Source organism: Folsomia candida, unplaced genomic scaffold (assembly GCF_002217175.1).
Source record: "Folsomia candida strain VU population unplaced genomic scaffold, ASM221717v1 Fcan01_Sc043, whole genome shotgun sequence".
Lineage (NCBI taxonomy): Eukaryota > Metazoa > Arthropoda > Collembola > Entomobryomorpha > Isotomidae > Folsomia > Folsomia candida.
Window position 1 is genome coordinate 278,551 of NW_019091235.1, and position 27,743 is coordinate 306,293.

General features: G+C 36.0%; 3 protein-coding genes and 1 long non-coding RNA gene across 4 annotated transcripts; 3 read left to right on the top strand and 1 right to left on the bottom strand.

Moving 5' to 3' along the window:
- Positions 1–2,025: 2,025 nt before the first annotated feature.
- LOC110861642 lies at positions 2,026–3,434 on the top strand. Its single transcript, XR_002549073.2, has 4 exons — positions 2,026–2,071; positions 2,591–2,659; positions 2,740–2,913; positions 2,989–3,434. It is a non-coding gene; the product is annotated as an uncharacterized LOC110861642 (long non-coding RNA).
- A 3,785-nt stretch (positions 3,435–7,219) lies between these two features.
- On the top strand, positions 7,220–9,162 carry LOC118433145. The gene is made up of 8 exons (XM_035844798.1): positions 7,220–7,225; positions 7,524–7,557; positions 7,801–7,959; positions 8,045–8,146; positions 8,223–8,411; positions 8,480–8,565; positions 8,638–8,860; positions 8,940–9,162. Exons 1-8 carry the CDS (start codon positions 7,220–7,222, stop codon positions 9,092–9,094), a joined length of 954 nt encoding a protein of 317 aa, XP_035700691.1. The 3' UTR covers positions 9,095–9,162.
- A 14,225-nt stretch (positions 9,163–23,387) lies between these two features.
- LOC110861601 (glycine-rich cell wall structural protein) lies at positions 23,388–25,038 on the top strand. Its single transcript, XM_022110732.2, has 3 exons — positions 23,388–23,565; positions 24,338–24,376; positions 24,526–25,038. Exons 1-3 carry the CDS (start codon positions 23,472–23,474, stop codon positions 24,840–24,842), a joined length of 450 nt encoding a protein of 149 aa, XP_021966424.1. The 5' UTR covers positions 23,388–23,471; the 3' UTR covers positions 24,843–25,038.
- On the bottom strand, positions 25,029–27,386 carry LOC110861600 (glutathione S-transferase 1). Its single transcript, XM_022110731.2, has 3 exons — positions 27,108–27,386; positions 26,142–26,327; positions 25,029–25,604 (listed from the first exon to the last, which is right to left on the bottom strand). Exons 1-3 carry the CDS (start codon positions 27,253–27,255, stop codon positions 25,279–25,281), a joined length of 660 nt encoding a protein of 219 aa, XP_021966423.1. The 5' UTR covers positions 27,256–27,386; the 3' UTR covers positions 25,029–25,278.
- Positions 27,387–27,743: the final 357 nt, after the last annotated feature.

Consider the following 27,743-nt stretch of genomic DNA (forward strand, 5'->3'; position numbering starts at 1 on the left):
ATAGTATAAAAGTACATTTGAACATCGATTACCACCACTAATCACCATTATGATTCTTTCTTGATGTGCTATAGTAATTACGCAAATTATCTTAATTTAATTTACTTCCGTTGCTGACAGGCATTCGAAGTGTGAAATTCATGGCCCGGCGAAGGCGGGCTTAATAGCTAGTACTTATATGCAATCAACACATTCAAATACCGTATATTCAAATACATGTATATACATACCAGAAAGTCAGTAATATGCATGTTCATGATGAATTTCTAACACAAACAGATATTCGTTTTCATAATGTTTATGCATGCGTGTGAATACATTACATATTTAAATATATATGTGCGGTGTGCGGAAGACTCCAGCCCACGGACCCCAGCCCGTGGGAGTCCAGCCCACCATTTCCAGCCCGTGATTAACTCCAGCCCGCGATCTCCAGCCCACCAACTCCAGCCGTTAATTATCTCCAGCCGTAATTATTTCCAGCCCATAAATATCTCCTGCCCGTGTATAAAAACCTATCCGTACAGCATTGCTTAGCTCGAACCAGGATTTATTAGAAAATTCAAGTTTCTTAAAATTTTCTTTTCAAAAATTTTGAAATTCAACCCTCCTATATTCTAATTTGCAATTTATTTTTCGACTCCATACTAAATTTGAGCTGAATGTATAAACTCTTAGAAATCGGTGTTGGTCACCCGTTAGTACCTCTGGTTACCTTTTGTTCATATTTGACTTCATATTATTTCATGAGAATCCACTAACTATCACCCTGCCGAATTTCAACTTCTTACGACGATTTCTAAAAATCGGTATGGTTCACCCCATAGGGTCGCTCTAGACAAAAATTTTACCAATTTCATTTCATATTCTTTTATTAGGGGTCAACAGCAGCCTCTTTGCCAAATTTCAGCTCGATTGGATTTTCTCTCCAGATGTACATAATGACTGCTTTTTGCACTATAACCCAAAACGGGGTACATGGGTGTGGCTCCCTTGCTGACGACTTGGTTTTCCAGCTTGTGTGGTGGCACAAGGACTAAGAATACTCGAAACCCCGTTTTGATATTCATTTATGTATCGGGGCAGGAGATATTTATGGGCTGGAAATAATTACGGCTGGAGATAATTAAGGGCTGGAGTTGGTGGGCTGGAGATCGCGGGCTGGAGTTAATCACGGGCTGGAAATGGTGGGCTGGACTCCCACGGGCTGGGGTCCGTGGGCTGGAAAAATCCGCAAATCTATATGTGCATACCCCCACAGAGATCATACTTCTACAGCTAGGATACACATAAATAATTCGACCACGTGTTTGTCCATGTATTTTTCCTCCCGTTTCGACGGGAACTAGAGGAAAGCGGATATTATTTTTAACGATTTAGGTCCCGTGCGGCAAGGTTGCTACTAGTTGCTAGATATGTACATAAGAACACTGCTTTTTTGGGGACACGGTGTGTTTTTATTTTGTACATTGTTTTTTTGGTACATATGTATCTACCTGATGTACAAATATGCATCCAGTCAGTACATATATACCAAATACAAATGCATGCATGAATATATTTATTTGTTCGAGGGGCTGTTAACAAACTGTGTCATTGTACATCATTTAAAATAGTTTTCCTGTTTTCCTACGTTTATAATGTTATCTTCTCCCGACGGATTTATGCAGAATGAAAAAATGATTGACTAATTGAATCGATGTCGAATTATGCGACCAGCTGTACCTCCCCATATGGCTCCTGCGTACTGCTGCATACGCTTAAAACATTTCCCACCCTAGAACTCTTCACCTCCAAAAACTTTGTAACTAAGCTTCTGTAATTTACTCTGCCCACCATGCTCGTGGGGATCGGATCGTTCGAGAAATCCGTCATTTACCACCCGTGGCAATTTATTTCGTTATGATCTCAGCATTTCTCAATTTCATGTGAATACCCAAAATAAAATTGGCGAGTAATAAATAGTTTTTATAAGGAAGAATTGTATTACATTGTTAATAAGTTCTTCTTGTGCTGTAAATTCTAGCAGAGATGTGAAGATTCGCAAGTTAAAAAATAATTCATCCAAGTGGTAAGTACATTTTGAATTTGTTGTTTTTCTCCTTGGTTAATAAATACTAATTAATTTGTGGTTAATTAACTTTTATAATTGGAGAAATTTTGAGGGTATTCATTACCTCTTAATGCATTCGTATCGTAAGATAAGTTACGATGGCTACGAGACTTTGTCATAGGATTTTGTCATTTAAAAGTACGTTACTATGATTAAGATTTTTACGAAACTTGACACCTTGATTTTTCTTTTATTTAGTAATTAATAAATTTCATACTTGCTGAGATGAGTTTGCAAAAATATTTTATACGATAATGGTGGATAATCACTAATCCCCAAATTTGACGACGATGCGTAGTACTCAATTAGTAAATTTAATTGGGTTGAAACTTATTCTATGTATTTGTGACTAAATTCATGTACAAAATGAACGGTTCACATACATAATTTCTAGTTCATGTAATAAAAGATAAGATATTCTCGTTTTTAAGTAACAACGTTGAGTCGACTGTAATTGTAAGTTGTGTCTTTTTCCAGCTGCAGAACATTGTCATGCAATTTTGCTGTCTGTTTCTACCTGCATAAATCCCACCCTTTGACAAAAATGTAAAGTTCGAATCATTTCAACAAATTATGCATTCTATTCCTTTTTAATTCTAAATTGTGTACATTTTTATTTTCCTTAGATAATAAAATCATCATGCACATATGGGAACTATTTAAAACTCTACGACACTTTTACTTGCAGCATGTGAAACACCCATACATGTTGAGATACATATATGTACATATGTATGGCGAAATTATGTAATTGGCCAACTTTTGCTCAGTAAATGATGCCCTGGAATTAAGCACCCTATGTAGGTAAGCCAATTTTATGTGGACGTTTTTTGTAGCATTATCTTGATGAGTTGAAATCTTGTGTACTACTTAAGGAAAATAGTAAAACCCTTTAGATTCGGTTTGCTGGGACACTCTGATAACGATCAAAATCGATGTTTGTTATTTGACAAAGATTTTATAAACCTGGCCTGGAAGATTTCCACGAAAAGAAATATGTATGTACATATATGCACACGTACAAAATGTGAAAACTACGATCCACTTCATCAGCTCCATCACTATCATTTCTGGACGACCCTATCCGTGATTCTTCCAGCGTCTCGTCATTCCACCCAAGATGAACTTTCAGTTCAGGTGCATCACACTAACTAAGTAAAGAAGGTATTGGAGCAAATAAAAAACGAAAGCCAGTATTCCGCAGGTCACACGAATTCTATTTTTTATGCCCACCTTTATTTGGGATTGTATGACTTGATGTTATAAAAAAACGTTATGAACATATACATACATATGTACATAAATGAGAAATTGCAGCCTAGTTTTTATGGCCTAATTTCTAAATCAATGTGAAATGATAATGCAAACAATCTATTCAAATATCCTCCTGATTTACAAACGAAAAAATGCAAACGGGAAAAGGTATATCTTGTCATGTCATTATAAAAATGTTAACCTACGAACGCGTGTAATGTTAAGAAGTGTGAGCAGTAGTTACGATCAGAGCATTATTTCATAACTATGTCATCAAATATAAATTGCGCATTGCAACCATTGATTAAAGACGTAATCTCAATTATCCCTCCAACGAGAAAGTTTCCTTCCCTGGAAACTAAAACGGGGTATATTTCAATTAAAGTGTATTGGTTGTAAATTGTTATCGGAAGGCTCATCGTTCTACGCTTGGTATTGATAATCAGGTGGTATATGGTTGACACTACTAAGCATAGAGTAAATAGTAGAAATCATGGTAAGATTATAAAGTTGAGATTGCAAAATGTCGCGTAAAGTCCCGACAAATCATGTAAAGTTGAGACAAAGCATGTAAAGGCGCGACAAATCATGTAAAGTTGAGACAAAGCATGTAACGTCGCGACAAATCATGTAAAGTTGAGACAGTTCGTGTAAAAGCAAAGCATGTCATGAAATATGAAATTTAGCCTCAGCCTTAATATATTGAAGGTTTTGATAGAGTTCTGATAAATAATGTGTTAAAATCACGTCCATGGTAATATGATGCGCTGATCATTAATGGTAAGTGCACCGACAATGAGATCGGGATCATTTTCACACGACGGAAATGACTCAACGCATTAAAAATAATGGATAAGTGGAAATGTGACCATGCTCTCTGTTGGGCGTTTCATCCAGCAATTTATTTTGTTTAAATTTTAGCAATTCAAAACTGTAATTTAAGTAGATTCTTTACTCCGGTTATAATTTTCAAAGCTGTGCCCGCAACATAGAGCTCGGCGGATATCTGGCGAAAACCTTCATATATCCCGATCAATATCAATATCTGTAATGAAATAATTGTTTCACCATCGTCCACCCTCTTCATAGTTGTACGGCTGTGAAGAAATGACTTGTTGTTACCGTTGTATGCGTAATGTTTGATAGCTGACCTTTTAACGGCTTCTTTCACTCCCTAGCCGGACGTGTGCTCCTTGTATCAGTACATCTCTTGCGAGGTCATTTCTAATACATCAAATATACATGTGCCTGCATTTATTTTATATACTTTTAAGTTGATAATGTTAATTTGCACATTTATGTATATGTACGAGTATAATATCTTCTGACATGAAAAGTATACCCCGTATAAAAATGCCTCTGTCTGGTTATGCATAATCCTAAACATTCACCGTGCACAGTCGTCTTGTCATAAAAACATGTGGCATTTTATGCATAAAACTATCCCAAAAATGGCTCTATATTTTGGGCATAAATTATTGTGTACAATTGGTCATAGCATTTCTGTCCAAGGTTTTATGACAATAAAGGCTTGGATAATTATGCGCATTTTGAACCCCAAAAAAATATGCACGATTTTTCTAACCAGACTTGCCATAAAATATTAAGAAAAACATCCAGAAAAGCATCAAATTAATTTATTGGTTTATTCAAGTTCTACTATATTCATTAATTCAGAAATTATTGACAAATTGTCATTGGTGTCATACATACAAATAAATTTCTAAATTATTACTAAGCACTATCTTAGTTTTCTTACTTATACGTACGACGTTAACACTTTTTACAGAATATTTGCCTTCAGAAGTGGTACATTTTTTGGTTAAAAATATTGAAAATTGCTGATCGTCCAAATAAATAATTTTTTAAACTATAAAATATTGATTATTTGATTTAATGATATAATTAGCCCTGTTTTTAGTTGAGTTGTAGATTGTGCTATATAATTTACCGGAGACGATACAAGACTTGAATCCTAAACCTTGACAATGCGACAATCCAATTTTAATTAATTCTTTCTTTTCGCTGTCGCTAAAAAAATAAAGTTTTCCCGAACCCAGCAAAGTAGCATTTCCAATTTTAGTGGAGTTTTTTTCGAAGACGTTGATTATGAATTAAAGATTGGTAAAAATCTTTTGCTACTAAGCAGTTGAATTGTGAATCTGCTAACGTGTACATTTTTTGGGCGCACAAAATCCGTCGAGAAATTTGTGAAGGAACTTGATTCGTTCCACTGAAGCTGTTGCACAAAAAACCATTATAGTTTTCAAGTTGAAAAAGAGAATATCCCCATAAAGGACCCCAATTTTTGATACAATCTACAGCGTGAGTAAAAATATGCAAATTAAATGAACAAAAACTTTCATCATAAAGTTGTGGCATTAGCTTGCAGAATTTCCTTATCAAAGCGGTGGACTTCAATAGGTCTCCTTCAGTGATGGAATCTTGGTTTAAAATTGAAAGAGCACGAACAAACTTGGAGAAATGTTTTAGAAAACAATTGGGTAGTATTCCATTCAATATTGGGACTGCTAAAAGAATCCAATTTTTCCATTCGTTTGCTTTCCAAAACTTAATTTCGCTAATGGCTCGTACAATGCGCTGACATTCCGCAGGAATCTTGCATTTTGAAATTCTACCATTAATTTCGTCGAGCTTATTGCCGATATAATAAGGCTTTTTATTGCTCTTTGAATCCGTCCAGGCAAACAGCATCGTTCTTGCAATTCCCAGCAGGGCAGTATGCATATAATCAAAAACGAATCCTTTGACAATATCAAACTTTGGAAGACACAGAAGCTTCGATGCAGATTTAATTCCATAATGCGATGAAGTTGGATAATTACTGTAAAGTTTTTCTCTTAATTCGTTTAAATGTTGAACAAATAAGGTGTGATTTCTAAATTCAATTTTTTCAGACGAGTCAAATATCCACTTGTGGCTTCTTTCAGATATTTTGTAATTTCTTCCTTTACTTAAACACCATGGACAACTGTATGCTCCATTGAATTGATTTATTCCTTGAATTTGACACCTCGCTACAGAATCCGCTGCTAACATTGGAAAGTAAACTTTGCTTTTAAGGGGTTGGTCTTTATATTTCCATGAGATACCATTATTTGCTAAGTTCAAAGCCTGTTCCACAAATCTTCCGAGAAACGTGTCGAAGTTAGGTTTTTTTTGTCCAAACCAAAGCGCAGCTAAAACTGTATATTTTCTTCGTAAACGGTAATCCAGTTCGTTTATTGATAGCAATATTGGCCAAATACTGAATTTCGAAGAGTTGAATATTGCGACTCCGTCCGTATTAACGCAGCATGTAATATCATGTTTCTGTAAGTTCAGACTTTTGTACATTTCACCATCCAAAATTGAGGAATATGACGATGGCGTTGGACTTGATCTTTTTTTAATATTTTTCATCAGGGACTTCTGTACATCTTGAATTTGAAGTACTTGTTTAATCGATTCTGCAACATCAAAAGAAATGAAGAAGTCCCCGTCATGAATTGCACTTTTTTGGGACACTTCTTCTTTACATAATGAACATTCAGTATGATTTTGTTTGATGACTTCTCCGCAATGTTTACAGTAGGGAATTTTTTGAGCTGCGTTCAGCTTTGTTCCAAGGGACTTTTCTAGTAAATATACCGATGTCGGGATAGATTCACCATTAGGCAAATGGAAGTTGATAAGTGTAAGCAGATCATGTAATAATGTCTTGTTTACATTATGTCGTAAAGCCATGGCAAATATAAGCAAGGAGCTTTCCATCTTTGAGATTCTGGCCCCTGAATATATTGGAGTTGCGCTCTAAAATATTATAGTAAACGAAATTAAAATTTCATGGTAATGAAGGCAAGTTGGTAACTTGTGTATTTGTAATACCTGGCTATCATCAAAATTTTCTCCTTCACTGGAACACTCAGACGAAGTAGCATCATTGTCAGGTAAATCGACATTATCATTCTGCGCATTTCCACCTGAAAAATTTTCCTCACTTCTAATTTCAGAAGATTCAGTTTGTGACCTTGATCCTCCCACGAACGCCAATTTCTAAAGGTAAATATAAGGAATAGTTTTAGCCAACGAAGTTATTTCAAAAGAATTTTGTTTATTTCTACCTTTAAATTGATTCGATGCCTTGTTCGTTGAGGAATTCGTCGTTCGCCAACTCCTTGCGGTGAAAAGTAAGATTTATAATTTGTAGACCTTGACATTATTTTACGGTTTTGATAAGTTAATTGGATAAGATAAACTTATTTTATTTATTTCGCACTAATGTGATGCTAAATGCTGCCCAATGAATACGAGTGGAGCGAGCAGTTGGGTTCATTCTCAAATTCTTCCCACATGCTCTTCCTATCTTCTCTTAAAATATTTATAAATTTTTAAACAAAATCTAGTTTATTTCAAAATGAAATATTTATTAGTTGAATGGGTTAAAGATATTCCGAAGCAATATTCAGTTGTGAGCTTGGACCAATTAGTCGACAATAGTCATCGTTGTCAACCAGAACAAACTGTTGGTAAAATTGTTCAGATCGTATGGACGAGAGGAAAGATATATCCAGGACTAGTGCTGAAAATAGGTAAATTATTGTTTCATAATATATGCATATACATATATCTTGGTTAAGTGAACTCTTCGTTTAATGTTGTGCAACATTTTAATAGGTGATGAAGAGGGTAACCTGTCAGAAGAAGCAGATGGCTTAGCAGAAGCAGCTGCAAAAAATCTAACCAATCGGAAGACGGCGACTGGTGGGAAGAAGAAAGGTAAAGATATGCATGGCATCAATATTTGCTTACGTTAATGATTCGATGCTTAAATAATTGTTCTTTTATATTTTAGGTAAAAAACGTATAAATGAAGAAACCGCCGTAAAAATTGACCAAGTGCTAGCTGGAATTGAAGAAAGAGAAAGAATCGGAAACCAAATCGAAGGCGAGCCCCCAATGGAAATTGAGGAGAATGAAAACACCAATGGTATAGTCAACGAGAATGCTAGTACGGATAACAATCTGGTGGATGATTATAAAGGTGTGCACTTTTATTTCATAGTAAATTTTTTTTATAACTAATAATATAATTGTCTTTATGATTTTAAGAAAAGTATTTTGCTCTAAAAATTAAGTTTAAGAGGCTCAAAGTCAAATACAGAGACCTGAAGCAACGAATTCCAGAAACTAATGAGGTATGGTGCTTAATTGCATTTAATTGTGTAGAGATATTTCAAACCCGTTATTTTGACATATTGTGTTATTAGGTGGAACTGTATCCTGAAAGTGGCGTTACCCTCGCTTCATCAGATTTGGCTTCAACTAAAATGGCGTCGCCGAAGCCAACGATACAGGCGAGAAATTTATTCCGTCGACTTTTTTCAGCAGCCGAGCTATCAGGCCACTCGCTTCAGGGGAAAAAATGCAATGCAAATCAGGACAAAGCAACGCTGCCAGCAATTGACTCTGTCAGACGGGACGCAGTAATAAGTATGTTTGGGAATTAATTAATTACATATGAAAACGATTTAACTTAAAAAAAATTGTAATTATTTTGGTGCTTTTCCAGACTTTATCTTAAAAGAAGAGGGATTCGACGGACCTCCAGCAACAGGAAATCTTGCTGCGGATAAAATATTTTTGAAGTCGAAAAATACCACCAGGAAGGAAATTGTGAAATCTCTCTCCGAATTTCTTCGTGAGGAAAAAGCTGGTAAATCTTAACTAATGAGGACAAAAATTGTTTACAAAAATTTTCTGAAGCCTAAAATAAAGAAAATTTTTATCTCAAATTTTTTATGCCAAATTTTTTCGCCATGAAAAGCAGCCAAATTACGACATATTCCTTTTATGCATAAAATATTGGACATAAACACTGGCCATAATTAATTATGCATAATTACTTGGGTCAAAATACTTTCTGCATAATATATTTGCCATAAAAACCAGCCAATTTACGACACGCGTTACTAACATAAAATGCCACAATTTTTATGCATAAAATGAGGTAAAATTTTTATACGGGACAAACCTAGCTTTGAGGTTTGTGTTTTCAGTGTGATTAAGGATTAATTTCATGGCTCGATTTTTTCAAACTGTTTTCGATTGCAGCCAACAGCACAAACTTATGCCAGAAATTTGCCTGAATAGGTACCTATATCAGATAAGGCAAACAAGAATACCATCGGACATTAAATATGGGTATAAAGAATGTCACTATCCTTATTTAATGATAAATGCAAATTCTTGTCTTTAAATTTGTCAATTTTGCTAGAGTTACTTATCATAAGGTGATTTGCATTACTTACTATTATATTATATATTCCTATTTAGTAATTATATCTGCAATATCAACCTTGATGAAAATTTGTAACTATAAAGATTAAATAAACTTCAGTACCTAAATATGTGCATATGTACATCCTATAATCCAACAATGTTCGCTTAATATTTTGAATGTTTACACTATCAAATATTATGTTATTAGGATGAATCAGCTTACATGTACGAATAGAGTGAACTTGACAATGTCAAGTTGACACACAATTATATATAATATACATACATAGTATATTATACTACAAATTAGAGATATTTTATTTAATGCCCATCATAGATGTACGCATTTTTCCAACATTTTTTAATTTTCCTGTAAAACTTGACATTTACATGAAACCTAAATTCATTGCCATTGTGCGACAATTCACAGAAAACAATGATTTCTAAACGTTAGGCCATTTAGAATACTCGAATGTTTTTTTATAATTCTAAATACTTTTAATATGTAGTCCCTACTACGGTGATAACAAGTTATTCTTTAATATGTAACTTATGTTAAACATAAAAATGGCTATTTAAAAATTCAAGTAATCCAAGTTGAGTAGAATGTCGTTGGATTTTTTTGGTTTCATTAATACATGATGGTCCATTAAGGCAAAAATAAACCGTCGTAAACGCACATAAGGAAGTAGCTTCAGACGTACTTCACCGCAACCACTCCCACGACATCGAGGGAACACTCAATTTCACTGTATTTCATCCATTGATTCAATTTTTTGAAGAATCTCATTTTGCCCCAACCACACCCACTGGCGCCCAGGGGGTGTGGCACAACGGGGGAACACAAAATTTCACCCTATTTCATCCATAGATTTAATTTTTTGAAAAATCTCATTGTCCCCCAACCACACCCCCTGGCGCCAAGGGGGTGTGGCACAACTCGGGAGCACAAAATTTAACTCTATATCATGTGTAGATTAAATTGCACTAAGAATCTCATTTTGCCCCGACCACACCCCCTGGCGCTGGTGGGTGTGGTCCGGTTGACCCCTAAAGTTGATAGGATCCCCCCCTGGGGTCCTATGTATGATGGCGAAACCCGATTTCGATTATCTCGATCCGTTCTCCCGTTATCCTGCTGACATACGGACAGACAGACAGACAAAGTCTTCGCATAAAGTAGCTGAAGCTACTTAATAAAGTCCACTTACGCGTTTCACATTATGTTTTCTTAGTTTGTTCTTTAAGAAACGATGGAAAATATACTGCACTTTCTTACAATAATTAAGCGAATTTAATTGGTTTAAATTACAAAACATTCATTCAATATTAAGTAGCTTCAGCTACTTTCTGTGGAGACTTTGTCCGTCTGTCCGTCTGTCAGCAGGATAACGGGGGAACGGATCGAGATAATCGAAATCGGTTTGCGCCATCATACATAGCACCCTAGGGGGAGGATCCTATCAACTTTTGGGGCCAATCTGACCACACCCCTGGACGATAGGGGGTGTGGTTGGGGCAAAATGAGATTTTTCCAAAAATTGAATCTATGCATGAAATAGAGTGAAATTTTGTGTTCCCCCGTTGTGCCACACCCTCTGGGAGCCAGGGGGTGTGGTTGGGGCAAAATGAGATTTTAGCAAAAATTGAATCTATAGATGAAATACAGCGAAATTAAGTATTTCTGTGATGTCGTGGGAGTTGTTGGGGTGAAGTGAGTCTGAAGCTACTTCCGTATGTGCGTTTACGACGGTTTATTATTTATTTCACTTATTATCATTGCATACACATTACACAAATTACACATCAGAAATGCTGACTATAAACGAGTCGTAGATTAAAAATCCCATACATAATAATTTGAATTGATGTGTATTATCTGTTCAATTTTAATCGTTGTGGGAGATTTTGAGTGGGAACGGTGGGAACATTTTTTAAGGATTGTATTTGAAATCCATGTGACTTGCGGTCGACGACGGTTATACATATGTGTGTTGATTTGTTTTTACTCAAATCGATGTGATTGGCGACGGTTGTGTAGATAAGTAGAGGGGTCGCCCCGGGAAGTGGTGGTGTGAAATTTGTCCTTGAAAATGGTCAAAACATGATTCCAAAAATGCCAAAATGATGAAGAATATTCGAAATATATCTATCGTGAGATATCCGCAAACAGCGACGACCTAAGTCCATTGTCCATCTTGTATTTAACTATTTTTATCACGCCCGCCATTAATGTTTTTCCGAAAGACTTTGCAACTTCATTGTTAGTTTTCTCAGACCGGAACTTAAATTTTTTTAAAGTATCGCCTGTTTCACAAACCTCGAAGTATTTCTTCTTGGATGAAGTCCAAATTCTAATTTTGGGGTGAAGATGATGGACGTTTGAGAGACCTTCATCTTCCAACCCCAAACTGACATTTTTGTCAATTTCTTCCTTCGCAGATATTGCGTGCTGAATGATGGCAAAGTTCGGGCCAAAATATTACATTTTATGTTTTTGATACTCCTTGATGGAAGGAATCAGACGGTCCGTCTCGCATTTCTGAAAATAATCCTGTACGCCCACAAAGCCCCTTTGAACTTAAGGGTCCCAAAAATATCCAAATTGGACCAACGCCGACCAAATCTGGGATATCTTTAGAAATTTCCAAAAAAAATTTATTTCTCTTCGGTTCTCAGTTTAGAGATATATTTCCCATGAAAAAAATTCCTTCCCGGAATTTCTGTCAAGTTTTTGAAGATGTAGGACTCGTCGCCAGTGACCAACTATTTTGGTGAAATTTTGTTGGAAGGTTTGGGAAGCCTTGCGTTCACCGTTTTTTCTTGACCTTTCGTATGTTTTGTTGCAGATCTTTTTGCATACGCTTTGACCCACAAGTTATGGGCCTTAATATGATACACATAGTTTCTATTAATTATTGACTTCATGGCCGCATCAGGCACGAAGGTAGATGGATACTTTTCAAAAAAAGATTCAATCATTTTTCACCTTCAAGGGGTAGATATGATAGGTTTTTCGCAAGCTGATTATTTGAAGTTTACATTTTTGGATTCTCCATACTTTTTTATGTATATCTTAATTTTTGCACGGCCACCCCCTTCTCTGTTGAAATGTGGCAAAGACTTCTTCGGGGCCTTGTAACTCGAATTTTGGTACTTAACATCTCTGAAACCATTGTTTACTACCCTGCTACTAATTACAAACTGATCACCACATCCCGGGGCGACCCCTCTATGTTGATGTAACTCAAATATGGTTGTCATATGAGAGGCTTCGGTAACTTAGTGTTGAGATGATAGTTATGTATTTACATATCAGGAGCATTGTATTGTGATAAGAACTTATCCAACACTTGTAAGTACTGTTGAGCTTGACTAAAACCTACGACTCTCGCAAAGTATATATTTATTTACAAAAGGTTAACGTCCGGTAACAGCCTCTTACCGTTTGCCTCATCTCCTATTTGCTTCATTCTATAGCCAAATGTTCTACTTCCTTCACAGTTTACAAAGTCATAACGAATAAACCACCAGTCGAAAGGGTTAAAAATAATACTCACCCTCGTTGATTATTAAATTCTTATAAAGATACACGTTTGTAGTTTCATTTTAAAAATGGAAGACATCACGAGCGCCGCAGGTATGCACGCAGTTCTAAAAAATGCAAGGTGAAACTTTGGCTAAATTTTAGTAATGGTTAAGGTAATTTTTGCTGGGTGGAGGTTTGAAGAAAAATTACAATTTGCACATTTAAGTTGTACTTCTTTAATTAAAGATGGCTTAGCACAACTTGACGTATCTAGTGTCGTGAATTGCTCTTGCGCCACACCCACCCCTTCAGGCCAATTCATTCCTATAACCTTGACGACCCAGTTAGGGTCCACACCTACCGCAGTCTCTGTCGCTAAAACGTCAATCACTCCTTCTTCTATTGATTCGACCACACCCACCCCGGCCGATGCATCAGTCCCTCCCGCTCCTAACATGGACTTAGAAGCTGGAGATTCAACTGGAACTGGAGGTATGTAATCATAAACGCGGGATTAATATTATTACGAGAACAGAGTTAATTATAATAATTCCTATCTCACAAATTTCTTAAAACTGATCATTATTAACGTTTCTTCCACGACGTAGTTGTTTCAAAAATATTTCGCAGGAAAAATACGGCGCGATATCTTTTCATCATGCTTTATTTTCCCAAAAGTCATTTGTTTTTTGTTTATGACAGAAAGTGGGGGGACACGCATTCACTATGTACCATATTGCATTTATTGTAAAATCAGTTCTATTCATGTTATTACTCAATGCACTAAAATCTAATGAAATATTTACACAGTTGGCGGGTGGCCCTGACATAACAAATCTTTTCCACGCCACTTATTTCAGTTTTTAAAGCTATTTTCTAAGACTTTGAAATCGAATTTTAAAATTCTTTCTACTGCTATTGTAGACAATTATCTGATTAATAAGATTCTCTTGAAAGTTTTCAATTTCGATGAGCCAATTTTGCTGAGGTACAAATTTAATATAACGGTTGGTCATATGATTTTTATATATTTCTTGTACCTCGGCTTTCAAAAACCACCGAAATATTGAATCTCTCTTCTTCGAGTATGACCACAACGGAATTATCTAAAATAGCTGTAGAAAGAATTTCAAAATTCTTTCTGGTAGCTGAGAAATAATTAAAAATGTGCGGTTGTGACGTCGTTGTTGTGACGTATGTATGATGTGACTAATGGAGTCTCACGCTACGTTTACCCAAGGTTGGGTGAAAAAGAAGATGACACAAAAATTGGGTATTACGGTAGCCACGTAACCTTGGTCAGGCCACCCAACAAATTTATGGTCGAGTACACGGGGATTGTACCTAGTCGTATACACTCAAGTGTCAATAGCTTATTGCTAAAAAACTACGCCGCAGAATTAAAATCTGATAAGTGCATTAGATTCGCCATGCGATTTACATTATGATTCACTATGGACTTCGTAATTTTTGAACATCTGGATGAATATATAAGAAATTGAAGAGGAGCGGGCGGCGATAGTTTTTCACAAAAAAAATCCAAGAAAAATAGTGAATTTAACATGTGTTGAAAAAGTCAAAGGTGTACTACAATTTAGCCCAACGGACTATAAAAAGGTTCATGGGGATCGAATCGACAAAGAACAGTCGAAGAAGAATTTTTTGAAAACCTCCAAGGACCACACCCATCGTGAAGCCTCTAAAGCCTGGAATCCGAAGAAATTCACGAAATTCCAACGGAAACCGGGCTCACTGCTGACGGTGTCGATGAAAATTATCCAATGAGTGCTCAAATTGAAGCTTGGGCTTAAGGCTTTAAAATGTGGTACTTACCACAGCCTGATCGTACCCCAAAGGAAAACCAGATTAAACGAATGCAGGAGGCACCTCAACCGGTACGCTCCAAAAAAGTGAGCAGGATTCTTTTTACAAATGAGGAGATTTTCACATCGGAAAAATCTTTTACCAAGCGAGTTGTCATAATCTACGCAAAATCTGTCAGAGAAATCCCCCGATATAGACAAAAGGTCAGAAAGTCACATTAGCCAGGTTTTTTGATGATTTCGGCAGGTGGGAGATAATTGGGGTGATTCCTCTACATTTTGCTGAAAATTGGGGGGAGGTGGGGGGATCAAATTTCTTAAAATATGTTTTTGAGTCCGTGGTACATCCAATAAGTGAGATCCAATTCAATGGAATCGATAGGACCTCTCAGCAGGACTCAGCACGAATTTATAGTGCAAAAAATGACCCAAGCGTAGCTCAAAAAACAAATTTCGGTCTTTATCTCCAATCAGAAATGGTCATCATCCTTGCTGGATTTGAATCACCGGAATATGACAAATGGTCAAAGTTAGGGGCAAAGGTGTGTTCTAAGCCCCGTAGAAGTGCGGAGGCTTGGAAAAAATTTCTGACCCCGGAATGCCACAAAATGTCCCTGGAATCTGCGCGTAATTCCATCCAGGGGTGATCGTCTCGTCTTCAGCGTGGCATTAACGCAGGAGGAGGAATTTTTTAAGACTAAAAATTGTTTTTGATTTGAAATTTATCTGGCTTTTCGATAAAATAAATCAAAAACTGCTAAGTTGAGAATTACAAAAGTAATAAAGCTATATGTCATTGACACTTGAGTGTATACGACTAGGTATGAGGTGTTGTACTCTGTTTAAGAAAACAACATGTGGCAATCCATGAAAAAGGTCTATGGTCAACCTGCCAGCTTTACCGGGGTACGATATCCCAAGGTGAGTTGCACAGCTCATCCAATCCCCGTGTACTCGACCGTAAATTTGTTGGGTGGCCTGACCAATGTTACGTGGCTACCGTAATAAAATTACACAACCGGTGGACAAATTTTACTCAACCGTTTACCAAGCCTGAATGATTTCAAAATTCTTTCGATACGAAAACCCCGCTTATTATTTGCTTGCTGATTTTGGTCGTCTCTGAACAACCTATAATTAATCCAATCAAAATCTGTTTCGAACACCTATACTTCTGCGTATGTAGTAACTTTACGCTAAATTACACACGCCAAGTGTCCCTATGTGATCGGTAAAAACATGTACGAAGGAATTGCCGTGTTACAAATTATTCGATCAAAGTTAAATTTCGACACTTTTACCCGTTTTTTATAAAAAAAAAAAAAAAAAAGGTCGTCTTTATTGATTCCCAATTTTAGCCATTACATTTGAATTACAAGTGAACCAAACCTCACATAAGTGAGAAATAGATGGTCACAGGTTCCTAACTATGGTGCCCGTAGTGCAATGGACACCGCACAGACCTGTGCAACAAGTCAGAGAGGAAAACCACAAGGGAAAAAACTCTCAGCCAGTACTGGGAATTGAACCCAGAACCTCCATTCGGCTTGAAGCACAGTGTGATGACCACTCGGCCACCACTGCCTGCCTGCAAGTCTTAAGATTCTCATTGCACGAAATAATTTGTTTACTTTGCGGCGCGCCGAAATACTTGCGGCGACGGCGAGCCGTAGCACGCCAACGATTTTTGCCAGCGCCGGCGAACTATATCAGGAAGCGCTGGCGCTCTGTTGCAAAACCGGCCGCGTGGAGCTCCGAAATATTAGACTACATTGTGTATACCCAATTCTTAATTATGGAATTTTTCCAGATGGCGACCTCTACAGAATGTCAGCATTGTCTACCCGGCCTACAACTGAGTCAAATATAGACTACCAAAAATGGCTCGGCCATGGTGCATTTGGCATAGTATTAAAAGCTGTAGACACCTCTCAATCTGCCACTGCTGTGAAGTTTATATTTCCATCAACAGACCAATCAGATTCAAATGAACAAACCCAAATAGCTCGAGAGTATAAAATTTCCTCTGAACTAGCACCACACCCAAACATTGTGAAAATGAAAACAGTTGATGAACGCAAATTTTCCTTGTCCGAACTCACAGCCATATTCTCTGATTCGATTTTACAGACCGAAGAGCAGAGAAGATTAACAAGTTATTATATTGATACAGCCAAACGACAAGATGGAATTATTGTGGTTCGTATCCAGATGGAAATGTGTGGCGAAAACTTACGGAAATGGCTAAATTGTCATCTTCCTGCTAAGAGTAGAACTCTAAATAGTTATCAATTTACCATTATTAAAAATCTTACTTCCGGTTTGAAACATTTACACGATAATAAAATTATTCATCGTGACCTGAAACCGGAAAATATAATGTTCTCAAAGAAGGGATTCGAACTTCCGGTAAAAATTGGTGATTTTGGTCTTTCTCGAAATATTCACATGGCGGAAAGCAAAACCAGTTCGTTAACCAGTCGGGTTGGGACGGAAGCTTATATGGCGCCAGAAACCTTCACGAGGGAGTACGACGTTAGGGCGTACTTATTTGCTTTGGGGCTCGTCATATGGGAGGTTATGCAACATATTCCATTAAACGCAAGGAAAAGACTTTTCGATCGCCTTGTCAACGATAGGGAGGTAGATTTAGTGAATAATAATGTCGCCTTTCCAAACGCATCTCAGTTAATCGTGCGTTTAACCAAGCGAAAGGTTGAGGACAGGCCGCAACACATGGGTGAGGTCACTAATCTCGTCATGAATTGGGTACGGCCGAAATATAGCCTTTATCAACATGAAGTAAGCACGACCTTCGAACCATCGGAAGGACGTACCGAATTCATTGCTAGAAATAGCTACGAGCTACGTACTTGCTTATCAAAGGCAAACAGTGGATCAATAATCAGGCTACAGGAAAATAATTACGTTGGAAAATTTGTCATTGACAAAGATCATATTACACTAATTGGGCAAGGACCAGCAATTTTTGTTAATGCTGAAACATCAAATGAATATTTCACTGTGTCAGGAAACAATAACAATATTTCTAACATCAAGTTTTCCTGCAGAGCAGATCAATCTTGCTTTTGGCTTTCTGGCAACCACAATTGTGTGAGCGGAGTGAAATTTACCGGTGGTAAAGTGGGAATTTTTATTACCGGAAACGAAAACAGACTGGAAAATATATCCAGTACGAAGTGTGATGAATCTATTAAAATCGAAGGATCTAGCAATATTCTTGATGGCATACAATTTGATTCCATTAAGGGTACTTGTATCTATGTGACAGAAAAATCAGATGGAAATATGATAAAGACCATTTCGGGGATAAATATTCCAATGGGAATCATGTGCGATGGGAAGAACAACGAGTTTACTAAAATTCGTTTTTCTAAAACAATTCATACCCACCGCTTTTGCGGTGTCATGTTTAGCTCATCTGGTCATTCGAACCGTATAAATGATCTAGTTTCTTCGAACTCTGGTGAAAATGATTGGGATTTGGTAATTCAGTCAAACAAATTTACCGCCACAGATTGTACGTGCAGCAAGATCCTTGTGTATGGCGAAAATGTAACGCTGGCTAATGTCAATTGCAGTGACAAGATTCTCGTGGAAAAATATGCGGTTAATATCAACTTGCGCAATTGTCGGGGCAAGCTATTACAATTAGAGTCACCGGTTATGCAGGAAGACTGCCTATTTGAGACAACCCTGGACACGAATTCTACGAGTAGTTGGGCAGAATGGATTGCTCAATTATTTTTTTATGATCTTCGTAAATCAAACTCATAATTTGATAAGTTAAGAATACTAACATCTTTTAAAGGAGGGACTTTTAAACTTTTTTTTTAAATTGTTACTTAAATGAAGAATTAAAGATTAAGGTTAAATATTGAAGGATGGTTACGGTTGTGGATGTGTAGTTTAAATTAAGCACAATAACTTTTTTATGATTTCTACGATTTTTATTCAGGCTAGGGATTTTTAATGTACGACTCCTTTGTTAGTCAGCTTTTCTGATGTGTAATTTGTGTAATGCAATGATAATTAGCCAAATAAAAAGACATTAAATTGCGCACAATAACATAAATTTAACATTTTGCAGCTTTATGTAAAATTGACTTTACAGAAAATTATCATAATCAGTCTTTATGCTACATAATCCACTGCTGACATTACTTAGCAAAAAACCGAAATGCAAAATTTTCAGCTGTCCTAAAAATACTTATGTATGTGAAGAAAATCCAACCATTAACAAGTAATGCATGATGTTCAAACGAAAATATTTATGTACATGTATTTAGGTTTGAGGTATCTAACTAAATATTATGTTCTTTTTACTGTGTGAAGGGCGAGATGAGTACTTGAATTCAGTATTTAGAAATGTTTTTCATACTAGTTCTGTGCGTGCTGCATTTGTGATCACCAACAAAACTTTTCTATGCATACTTATGTATAGAGGGTCCACTATCGTCGCGGACTCCCCCGTAAAGGGCGCGGTAGGCGGGAAAAGAGCGAAATTAAATTTCGAAAAAATAATTTTTGAATAGACCATGTTATAAGCTTTCCATTGATATATGTCACAAATTATTGAGTCATGGCTAAGCCTAGAAATACTTTGGTTGAAAGGCAAGAGTTGGAAAAAGAGTAATTGAGTTTCACAAAAATCGAACAAACTATGATTCTAAAATCACTTGGCACTTTTTCAAGCAAGAAGGTATTCCTCATTCAAATGTCAACTCTGACATAAAAAAGTACGAGGAATCCAATGAACTCAAATTCAAAGTCACCACTGGTCGACCTGTAAAGCTAGAAACGACAAAAGTCAAAAATCGGATAAAAAAATCTTCAAAAATCATCCATCAACGACAACGGCTGCCGCGGCAAGTAAAGTCGAGATTTCAAAAAGCTATCTGAGCAAAATCAAAGTCCATAAACTATGGATTATAGCCAGGGCAAGAAAACCAGCACCAAAATACAAACCAACACAACAGGAAAGAATTCATGCGTGCTGGAAGAAATTGTTGAAGAAGAATTGGGGAAAAGTGGTCATCATGGACGATGAGCCTCACGTCACAGCTGACACTTCAAATCTTCCAGGAAGGCATTTTTTCCATAGTTCCAACCCCTGTGAAGTTAAACATGAAGACAAAGTCCAAAAGAAAAACCAATTCCCAAAAAAATGGAAACCCACCAAATTTTCCTCAACTGCGACCAATTGAGAAATTCTGAGCGCAGACTAAATCCAAATATTCTAAGCTTTCAGAAACGCCAGAGACCTTACGAAAATTTAAGAACAGATGGAAGAAAATCAGCTTGAAAGTAGGAGCAGTCTATGGGCGGAATTTGATGCGAAATCTGAAGAAGAAAATGCAATCTGTAGCAGATAGCGGAATTGAATCATTAAAATTTTAACTGTATTGCAATCCAAACCCTTTGGTAGTAAGCATATGCAACTTTTTTGAAATTGCATTAACTGTATAAAGTTCTGAGCATTTTATTCCGTTAGTCCGCGACGTTAGTGGACATTCTTTATGTTTCTGTGTGTGTATGTATACGTATGTAAATATATATACAACAACGTATTAATGTGTTAGAAAATAAATAATAAACATGTCATGTACTCATTATGTAATTTATAAACGCAAAAAGTACCCCAATTTCTATAAGCGATTGTAAATATTTGCAAATATTTTCCCTTTCCAAAGGGACAACTTTTCCCTTTGAGAGACATTTAAACCAGTGTTTCTTTTTGTGCGCACAAAATTATTTATATGCATGCACGGTGCATAAAAATGCTCAAAAATGCATAAAAACGGATAAAAATGCACGAAAATGCATAATAATACATGAAATGCAACTTATGCAGGGAATTTCATATTTTCAAGAAATTTTATATTTTCCTACCCTGTCAAATTGGAATTTGTACACATATCGAATAACATGAAATTATTATTCTTAATTATTAAGAAAATTATTAAGAAAATTTCAAACAAATTACAAGCATTTGTTTTGCAAGCCCGTATTCAACCGTACATAAAAATCGTCATGTTCATTCATTTTCATTTTCAAAATTTTAATTCATTTTTCGAATTGAAAAATAAAAAATATTTGTTCACTAAAATACTAAAATGACGAGAAAAATATCTTAAATAGCACGTCGATTCCTCAGTTAATCGAATATTTAGAAAAATTTCATTATTCCAATACTATTTGCATGTAAATTATATTCGTGCATTTTCGTGCATTTTCATGCACTTTTTCGGATTTTTAGCAGGGTTGGCCAAGATAATTTAACAAGATACAAGATATCAGATACAAGATACAAGATATATCTTTATCTTGTATCTTGTGTAACGGAGTTTATCTTATCTTTTATCTTGTATCTGAACGTTTCGCAAAAGTATTTTGTATCTTGTATCTTGTATCTGGAGAATTTATTTCGATCAAATTTTATTTGAAATACTAGTCAAGATACAAGATAAATTTTTTAGTGAAAAACCGGGAAACTTGCATATTTGGTAGTATTAAAACTTGGAATTATGAAGATTTGAAAACCTCAGTGTACAGCTTTGCCGAGCCGGACGCAAGGTTCTGTTGTATAACGTCGTTATATTTATTTATCCACAGTAAATAAACCCTCGCACGTTGGCAAATTTTGTAATTTGCATTATATTCCTAATTTGTACCACCATTAGAACAATTATTCCTAATTTCAACGGAGTATACTGGTAATAACAATTTCAGCTCGATAGAATAATTTGAAAAAAATCAGTATAGGTCACCACATAAATATCAAATTTTGGAAATCCTCATTTCTTTATAAATTATAAACAGAGGGTGAGGACTTGCATTATAAATTATAATGCAAGTTATGAGTCTATACTATCCTTATTAACAAGTTACTCGGCTACAATACAAAAAATCAAGTGGTGCTTCGTTATTTCATGTTTTTTTTTGCAAGCTCCGAATAAAGTATCTTGTATCTTCAAAAAATTATTTCAAATAAATATCTTGTATCTTGTATCTGGGATCACAGCAGATAAAATTTATCTTGTATCTTGTATCTTGTGTAACTCTAATTATTTGTATTTAGTATCTTGTATCTTAAGGTTTCGTTCAAATATTTTTTATCTTGTATCTTGTATCTTCGAAAAAAAGTATCTTGGCCAACCCTGATTTTTAGTGGGTGTTATTAAACGTTTAAAAACATTTTCGTGCACTATTTTCGTGCAGGTGTTATTTAACAGCAGAAGCACTGATTTAAACCATCCTGTAAATATATTGTTTTTGCAATACTAGAGAATTCATAGCATCATCTCCTCATTAATAAGTTTCTATTCTCATTGAAGCACCACAAAAAAAACACGTACGGCAGTAAATGCTGTAATTTTCCTTCTCACATTATATAAAAATTTGTACCTCTTCTGCTTTTTGTACTTCGTAACACATTACGTCTCCTGGAAAATATTGCACGGTTAATTTCGCAAAGAATGGATCACGTTCTGGAAGAAAAGATAAATTCCATTGAAACAAAACTGCTGCGTCATTCTATTCCGAACTTAATGATGCAATGGTTTCCATGTCACCTTCGCTAGTGGCGAATCGCTACATCCTGAACAATGAACCTGCCCATCACTTCATTTCATTTCTTTTGCCATTTCGTTTTTTAAGAGTTCGAATGGTACTCCGGGCAGGATTTGCAAAACAAAGTAAGCTAAATTGGTAGCAGAACTTGGGAACCGTGGAGAAAATAATATTTAGAAAAGGGACGAGTTACATAAGCACTTTACAAGAATATGAAAATCCAATCCAAGCAATCCTTGGTAACTTTGTAAAATCCGTAAATCATGTAAACTTACAAATACAAAATTTTACAAATATTTCTAAAGAAAACTAGCTTACAAATTTTTGGAAACTTACTCAGATCAAGGGCATCTCTTTATTTTATAAAATTATTGTACGAAACGTATGGTTTTTCCAAGTTACCAGTGACTGCGTGAATTGCTTCTTCATTTCTAGGAAAGTATTACCCCCGATGTCCCCAAAATTCCGCAGCCCATTCAGATATGGTTTTACCCAGGTGTGCATTGTGAAAGTTTTTTTTGCCAAGAATACCATTATTTGTAAAGCTTTCTGATTAAATTCTGTCCAGAAAGGGGGACCGTGCATAAATAATGTAATCAACTGGATGGGTGGCTGTTGGAGTGATAATTTCCTGTCCGATATTGGTCACTCCATTGTTAAAATGGTTCATGTTCTCACAAAAACCGACCACATTCTTTCTACACGGTCTCCGATGGGGATGACTGGGCAGAAAGTTTTACTGCGAAGTAGACGAGATTAAAGCGTGGATTGACATGCCTGGAGATGATTTTGATATAAAAGGACGACATAACGATGGAGACGGGATCAGTTGCAAATTCTGTGCGAAATTATTTAGAAGTAAAGAATAAAGATTAAAATGAAGACGATTTTTGTAGGAGTTGTGATAAGTTGCATAATTGTGGGACATGCTCAGGATCTGAGTAGTTCGTCGGGAGAGGGAAGATATCTAGGTGAGTGATAATAAATATTCCAATTTTGTGTAAACTGTGTAAACTGCATAAAATTCAAAATGAGAAATTGAAATATTTGGAGAAATCTTTTTAAAATATGTTTTTGCTAAAATGTCTCAAAATTTCGGTCTATGTTTTACATGATGCATAGAAATTGCCACATTTTAAGTACATGTAATGTTACAAGGATAAAAAAATCATGATAATAATTTAAATAACAGCAACACTCGCCCCGAGAAGAAATACCTGAAACCGCCCACAATTAGAAAGAAAAATTGCAATTTAATCCACATAAATTAAAATTATTAACTTTTTTTAGTTCTCTATTGAGTTTGGATACCCTTGTCCACACACTTGTATTCATATGATCTAATTTTTTTTATCTTTGATTTCTTTCGTCACAATGTTTCAAAATTTGGATAATTACTTATGAAAATGGTTGTACTTCTAAATACCTGGAAAAATTTCCTAATTTCATCCCCAATTTTGCAAACTGTCGAGATTTAAATTTATTAAAACTAAATTGCAATAGTTAAGACAATTTACTCTGTTTTATGTATGCATTCATAAAACTGCTTGAAAACATAAATGCGTTCAAAATGTTTGACCAGATTTTCTTTGTTTCTTTTAAAATTGTTTGCGTATTTAGGGTCTACAGTGTTACAAGGCTAAAAAACTTTCCAGTCTTCTCCTTCATTAAACTTGTCCACAGTTTACAAAGCTTATGTATAAAGAAACAATTCCTGGTTTACGAATTGTATGATTTTTACAGAGAGGGTGAAACGACAAGGATGGGGTGGAGGCGGTGCAGGTAAGCTGAAACAACCAGAAAATTTAATATGTATTTAACATTGGGGGTACTCATGTATGTCGTGATTCGAAGTATGATTTTGCCCTAAGTAAACATGCCCAATACTCAAGGCCCGTCTTATTAATTTTGACTTTATCATGAATCTTTAGGATACGGGGGTGGTGGTGGATTTCCCATTGGTGGGGGTGGTTACAGTGGGGGTAAAGGATTCGGCGGAGGCGGTGGTTACGACCAGAAAGGCTTTGGCGGCGGGGGTTTCGGCGGACAAGGTGGATACGCTGGAGGAGGTAAAGGTGGCGGGTTTGGGGGAGGTGGATTCGGCGGTAGTGGCGGGGGCTATGATCAAAAAGGATTTGGCGGTGGCGGCTTTGGAGGCCAGGGAGGATATGGTGGGGGCAACTTTGGCGGGGGTGGAGGTGGTTTCGACAAGGGAGGATTTGGCGGTGGGGGAGGATATGGGAGATAATTCAGTCGGTTAATTTTTTGCACGCGTTAATTAATAAAGTCATGAATAAATAAATGTTTTATAATTTTGGGCATCCAATTTGGCAGCATATGTAAACTTGAAGATATGTATTTGCATAATACTCCCAAAGTGAAATTACCAGAACCATATAAACCTCAGCAGATGTAAATGAATAAACGATCAGAATTCCATGCGATTTAATTTATTTAAATTTTAATTGCACAGCAAACGCTATGTACATACGAAATGCAAGCACAATGTGTTAATGTGTATGTAATATACATCTAATTGAACTACATATTATGTATTTCCTATTAATGACAAAGTTTCCACGTAATGAGATAATTTTTGCATATATTAATTATGTAAGCATCCAATTAAAAAAAATGTTCAATATTGTATTTATATGTGTATGCAATTCGTGGACGGGTACATTTTAAAAAGGTGTTTCAGGTCGTTCCTTGATCCATTTTGCAATTCCATTCAGTGCGAAAACCTTCTTCACAAAGCTTCCCAAATTTGGATAAGCCTCTTGCAAAATATCTTTATCATCAGAGCTCAAAAAGTTGGCGAAGTTTGAGAGATGATTCGCGGCGTAGATGTCGACCCACGTCAATGAGTCGCCGACCAGCCAACCCGTCTTGTTTCGGTCGAGAATAGCTTCAAACTTTCCAAAATATGAGGGGGCATGTTTTTCCTTAATTTCCAGAATTTTTACCGATTTTGCTGTAGCGTCGGTTGCACGGAACCAGGTGACGAACTCTGTAAAGTACGTAAATGAAATTCAGACCGTCAGTTAAGTAATGAGACAATTAAAATAATTCAATTAGCCCTATGTAACACTGTAAAACCGTAGATTCCGTAAACTTACAAAATTTCTATAGGAAATGTGCGTACAAATTTTTGCGAATATTTCCATGGGAAATTAGCTTCCAAATTTTTGCCAACATTTCTATGGGAAACAAATTTTTGCAAGCTTCCTAAGACCAAGAAGTATTTTTATTTTGTAAAAATTTGCAAAATTATTCTACAAACGTTACGAAGTTAACAAAGTTGCAAATGACTGCGTGAATTGCCCTAATATTCTGGAAGAATTTGCATATTATCCAAAATGAAAAAATTCACAGTGCAAAAATGAAAAATCACAAAATGGCAGAAGTGCAATTGTACATATACACAGCGTAAGGGTGCACAGTGTAGGAGTACACGAAATGCACGATTTTTTGCACGATTCTTGCATGAAAAATTTTGCAAGAAATTTAAAAACTGGATTAAAAGCTTATTTAAAAATGTTAATACCTAGCTGAAAGTCTTTCAAGGCGTCCACATACTCGTCACATTTGGCCACATCTTCCTCAGTTTTGGCATCTAGTCCGAATTTTTTAGCGAGAAATCTTCCAATCGCGGCGGCCTGAGCGAGCACGAAGGAATCCCCCGTTTTACCAGGACGCACCTCCAGAACGGGGAGCGTACCCCACGGGAGACCTGACAAAATGTGGTACAAATTGCACAGATTCACACAATAATGTCGGGAATTAAATAGTTTTTGTTATAGCTATCCAGTATCGGCCAAATTTTCATGAGAAATTTTAACTTAAAACGCACATGTGCTCATGTGCAGATGTGCTCAACTTTATAAACTTACTACGTATGTTAAAATTATAAAGTTAAGCTATAAATATAACTTTCCTTGTCAAATTACAAAATAATGTATTTTTTTGTTCAAAATATTTTTTATGAGTTGAATGATACGAATACAAATCTTGCATGGAATATTTGAATATCTAAAATAACGCTAAAATAATGTGACCAACACGTTGCAAGAATTATGCTCAATATATGTATAAATCACTGTGAATTTGCTAAAAAAAATAGGTTAAAAAACACCTGGCGGAAATTATATAGTGCACGCAAATGGTTTTAATCGTTTAATAACACCCACCAAAATCTGCACAAACAAATACTAACTGCATGACAATGCTTGAACATGCATAAAAATTATTTAAGTGTAAATAAGAAAAGTGAATGTTGCCCTCATTTGACAAAGTAGGAAAATATAAATTTTTTCAAAGTATTTAATACATGCAGTAAATAAGATCCTTACATAATGAAATTTCATTTCATGCAGTTATATGTACGTATGCCTATTCATGCATTTTACGTGCTTCTATGCATTTTTATGCTCCATGAACGCATAATAATATTATGCGCACAGAAATAAACACTGATAAATAAAATAAGATAAAATAAATTTTGAAATTTTACTTGATTTTTTCTCCGGCCAAGTGTCATCCTGGGCGACTCTATCGTCCGTATAGGCGATCCCAGCATACGCAAACATTAACCGAATCGGTTCCGCAAGTCCACGGAAATTGAAATATGTCAGCTTATAAGTTTCTTGTTGGGAACTCATTTTTTAAATTGGGCAAATATTCAATGTATTTATTATTTTTTAAATCAGTTCACCTGGAATTTTACAAGGTTACTGCACATTAATCGAAACACTGAATGGCACAGTCTACACGGGAATAAGTTTGTGTTTGGGCCAAAAACTCAAGGTTAACTACATCCGTATGTTGATTGTGGTCGGTTTTATCAGGGACCATGCATATAGCATGATGTACATTTGAATACGGTTTACATAGGTCAGGATAGGATAATCGTCCCACGTTAAATTAGCATTGTGGTTTGGATAAGCATAGCATCAGCTTTATGACGAGATGGTGATAAAAATTATCCGAAATTGTACCACATTTCTTACGCATGGATCTTTGTCAGCACAGACGTCAGACAAAACATAACCATTATTAAGTAGCGTCAGCTACTTATTGTGATCGTTTTGTCCGTCCGTCTGTCCGTCTGTCCGTCTGACCGTAAGCAGGATATCTCCAGAACGAGTCA

Bases quoted from the DNA above. Each gene is read 5' to 3' on its own strand.
- LOC118433145 (XM_035844798.1), top strand. The intron at 7,558-7,800 runs GTAAGATTTATA...AATATTTATTAG, and splicing joins CCAACTCCTTGCGGTGAAAA to TTGAATGGGTTAAAGATATT. The intron at 8,861-8,939 runs GTATGTTTGGGA...GTGCTTTTCCAG, and splicing joins CAGACGGGACGCAGTAATAA to ACTTTATCTTAAAAGAAGAG.
- LOC110861601 (XM_022110732.2), top strand. From the start codon at position 23,472: ATGAAGACGATTTTTGTAGGAGTTGTGATAAGTTGCATAATTGTGGGA. The intron at 23,566-24,337 runs GTGAGTGATAAT...TGATTTTTACAG, and splicing joins GGGAGAGGGAAGATATCTAG to AGAGGGTGAAACGACAAGGA. The intron at 24,377-24,525 runs GTAAGCTGAAAC...ATGAATCTTTAG, and splicing joins ATGGGGTGGAGGCGGTGCAG to GATACGGGGGTGGTGGTGGA.
- LOC110861600 (XM_022110731.2), bottom strand. From the start codon at position 27,255: ATGAGTTCCCAACAAGAAACTTATAAGCTGACATATTTCAATTTCCGT. The intron at 26,328-27,107 runs GTAAAATTTCAA...ACATTTTGTCAG, and splicing joins TTGGCCGGAGAAAAAATCAA to GTCTCCCGTGGGGTACGCTC. The intron at 25,605-26,141 runs GTATTAACATTT...CGTACTTTACAG, and splicing joins CTTGAAAGACTTTCAGCTAG to AGTTCGTCACCTGGTTCCGT.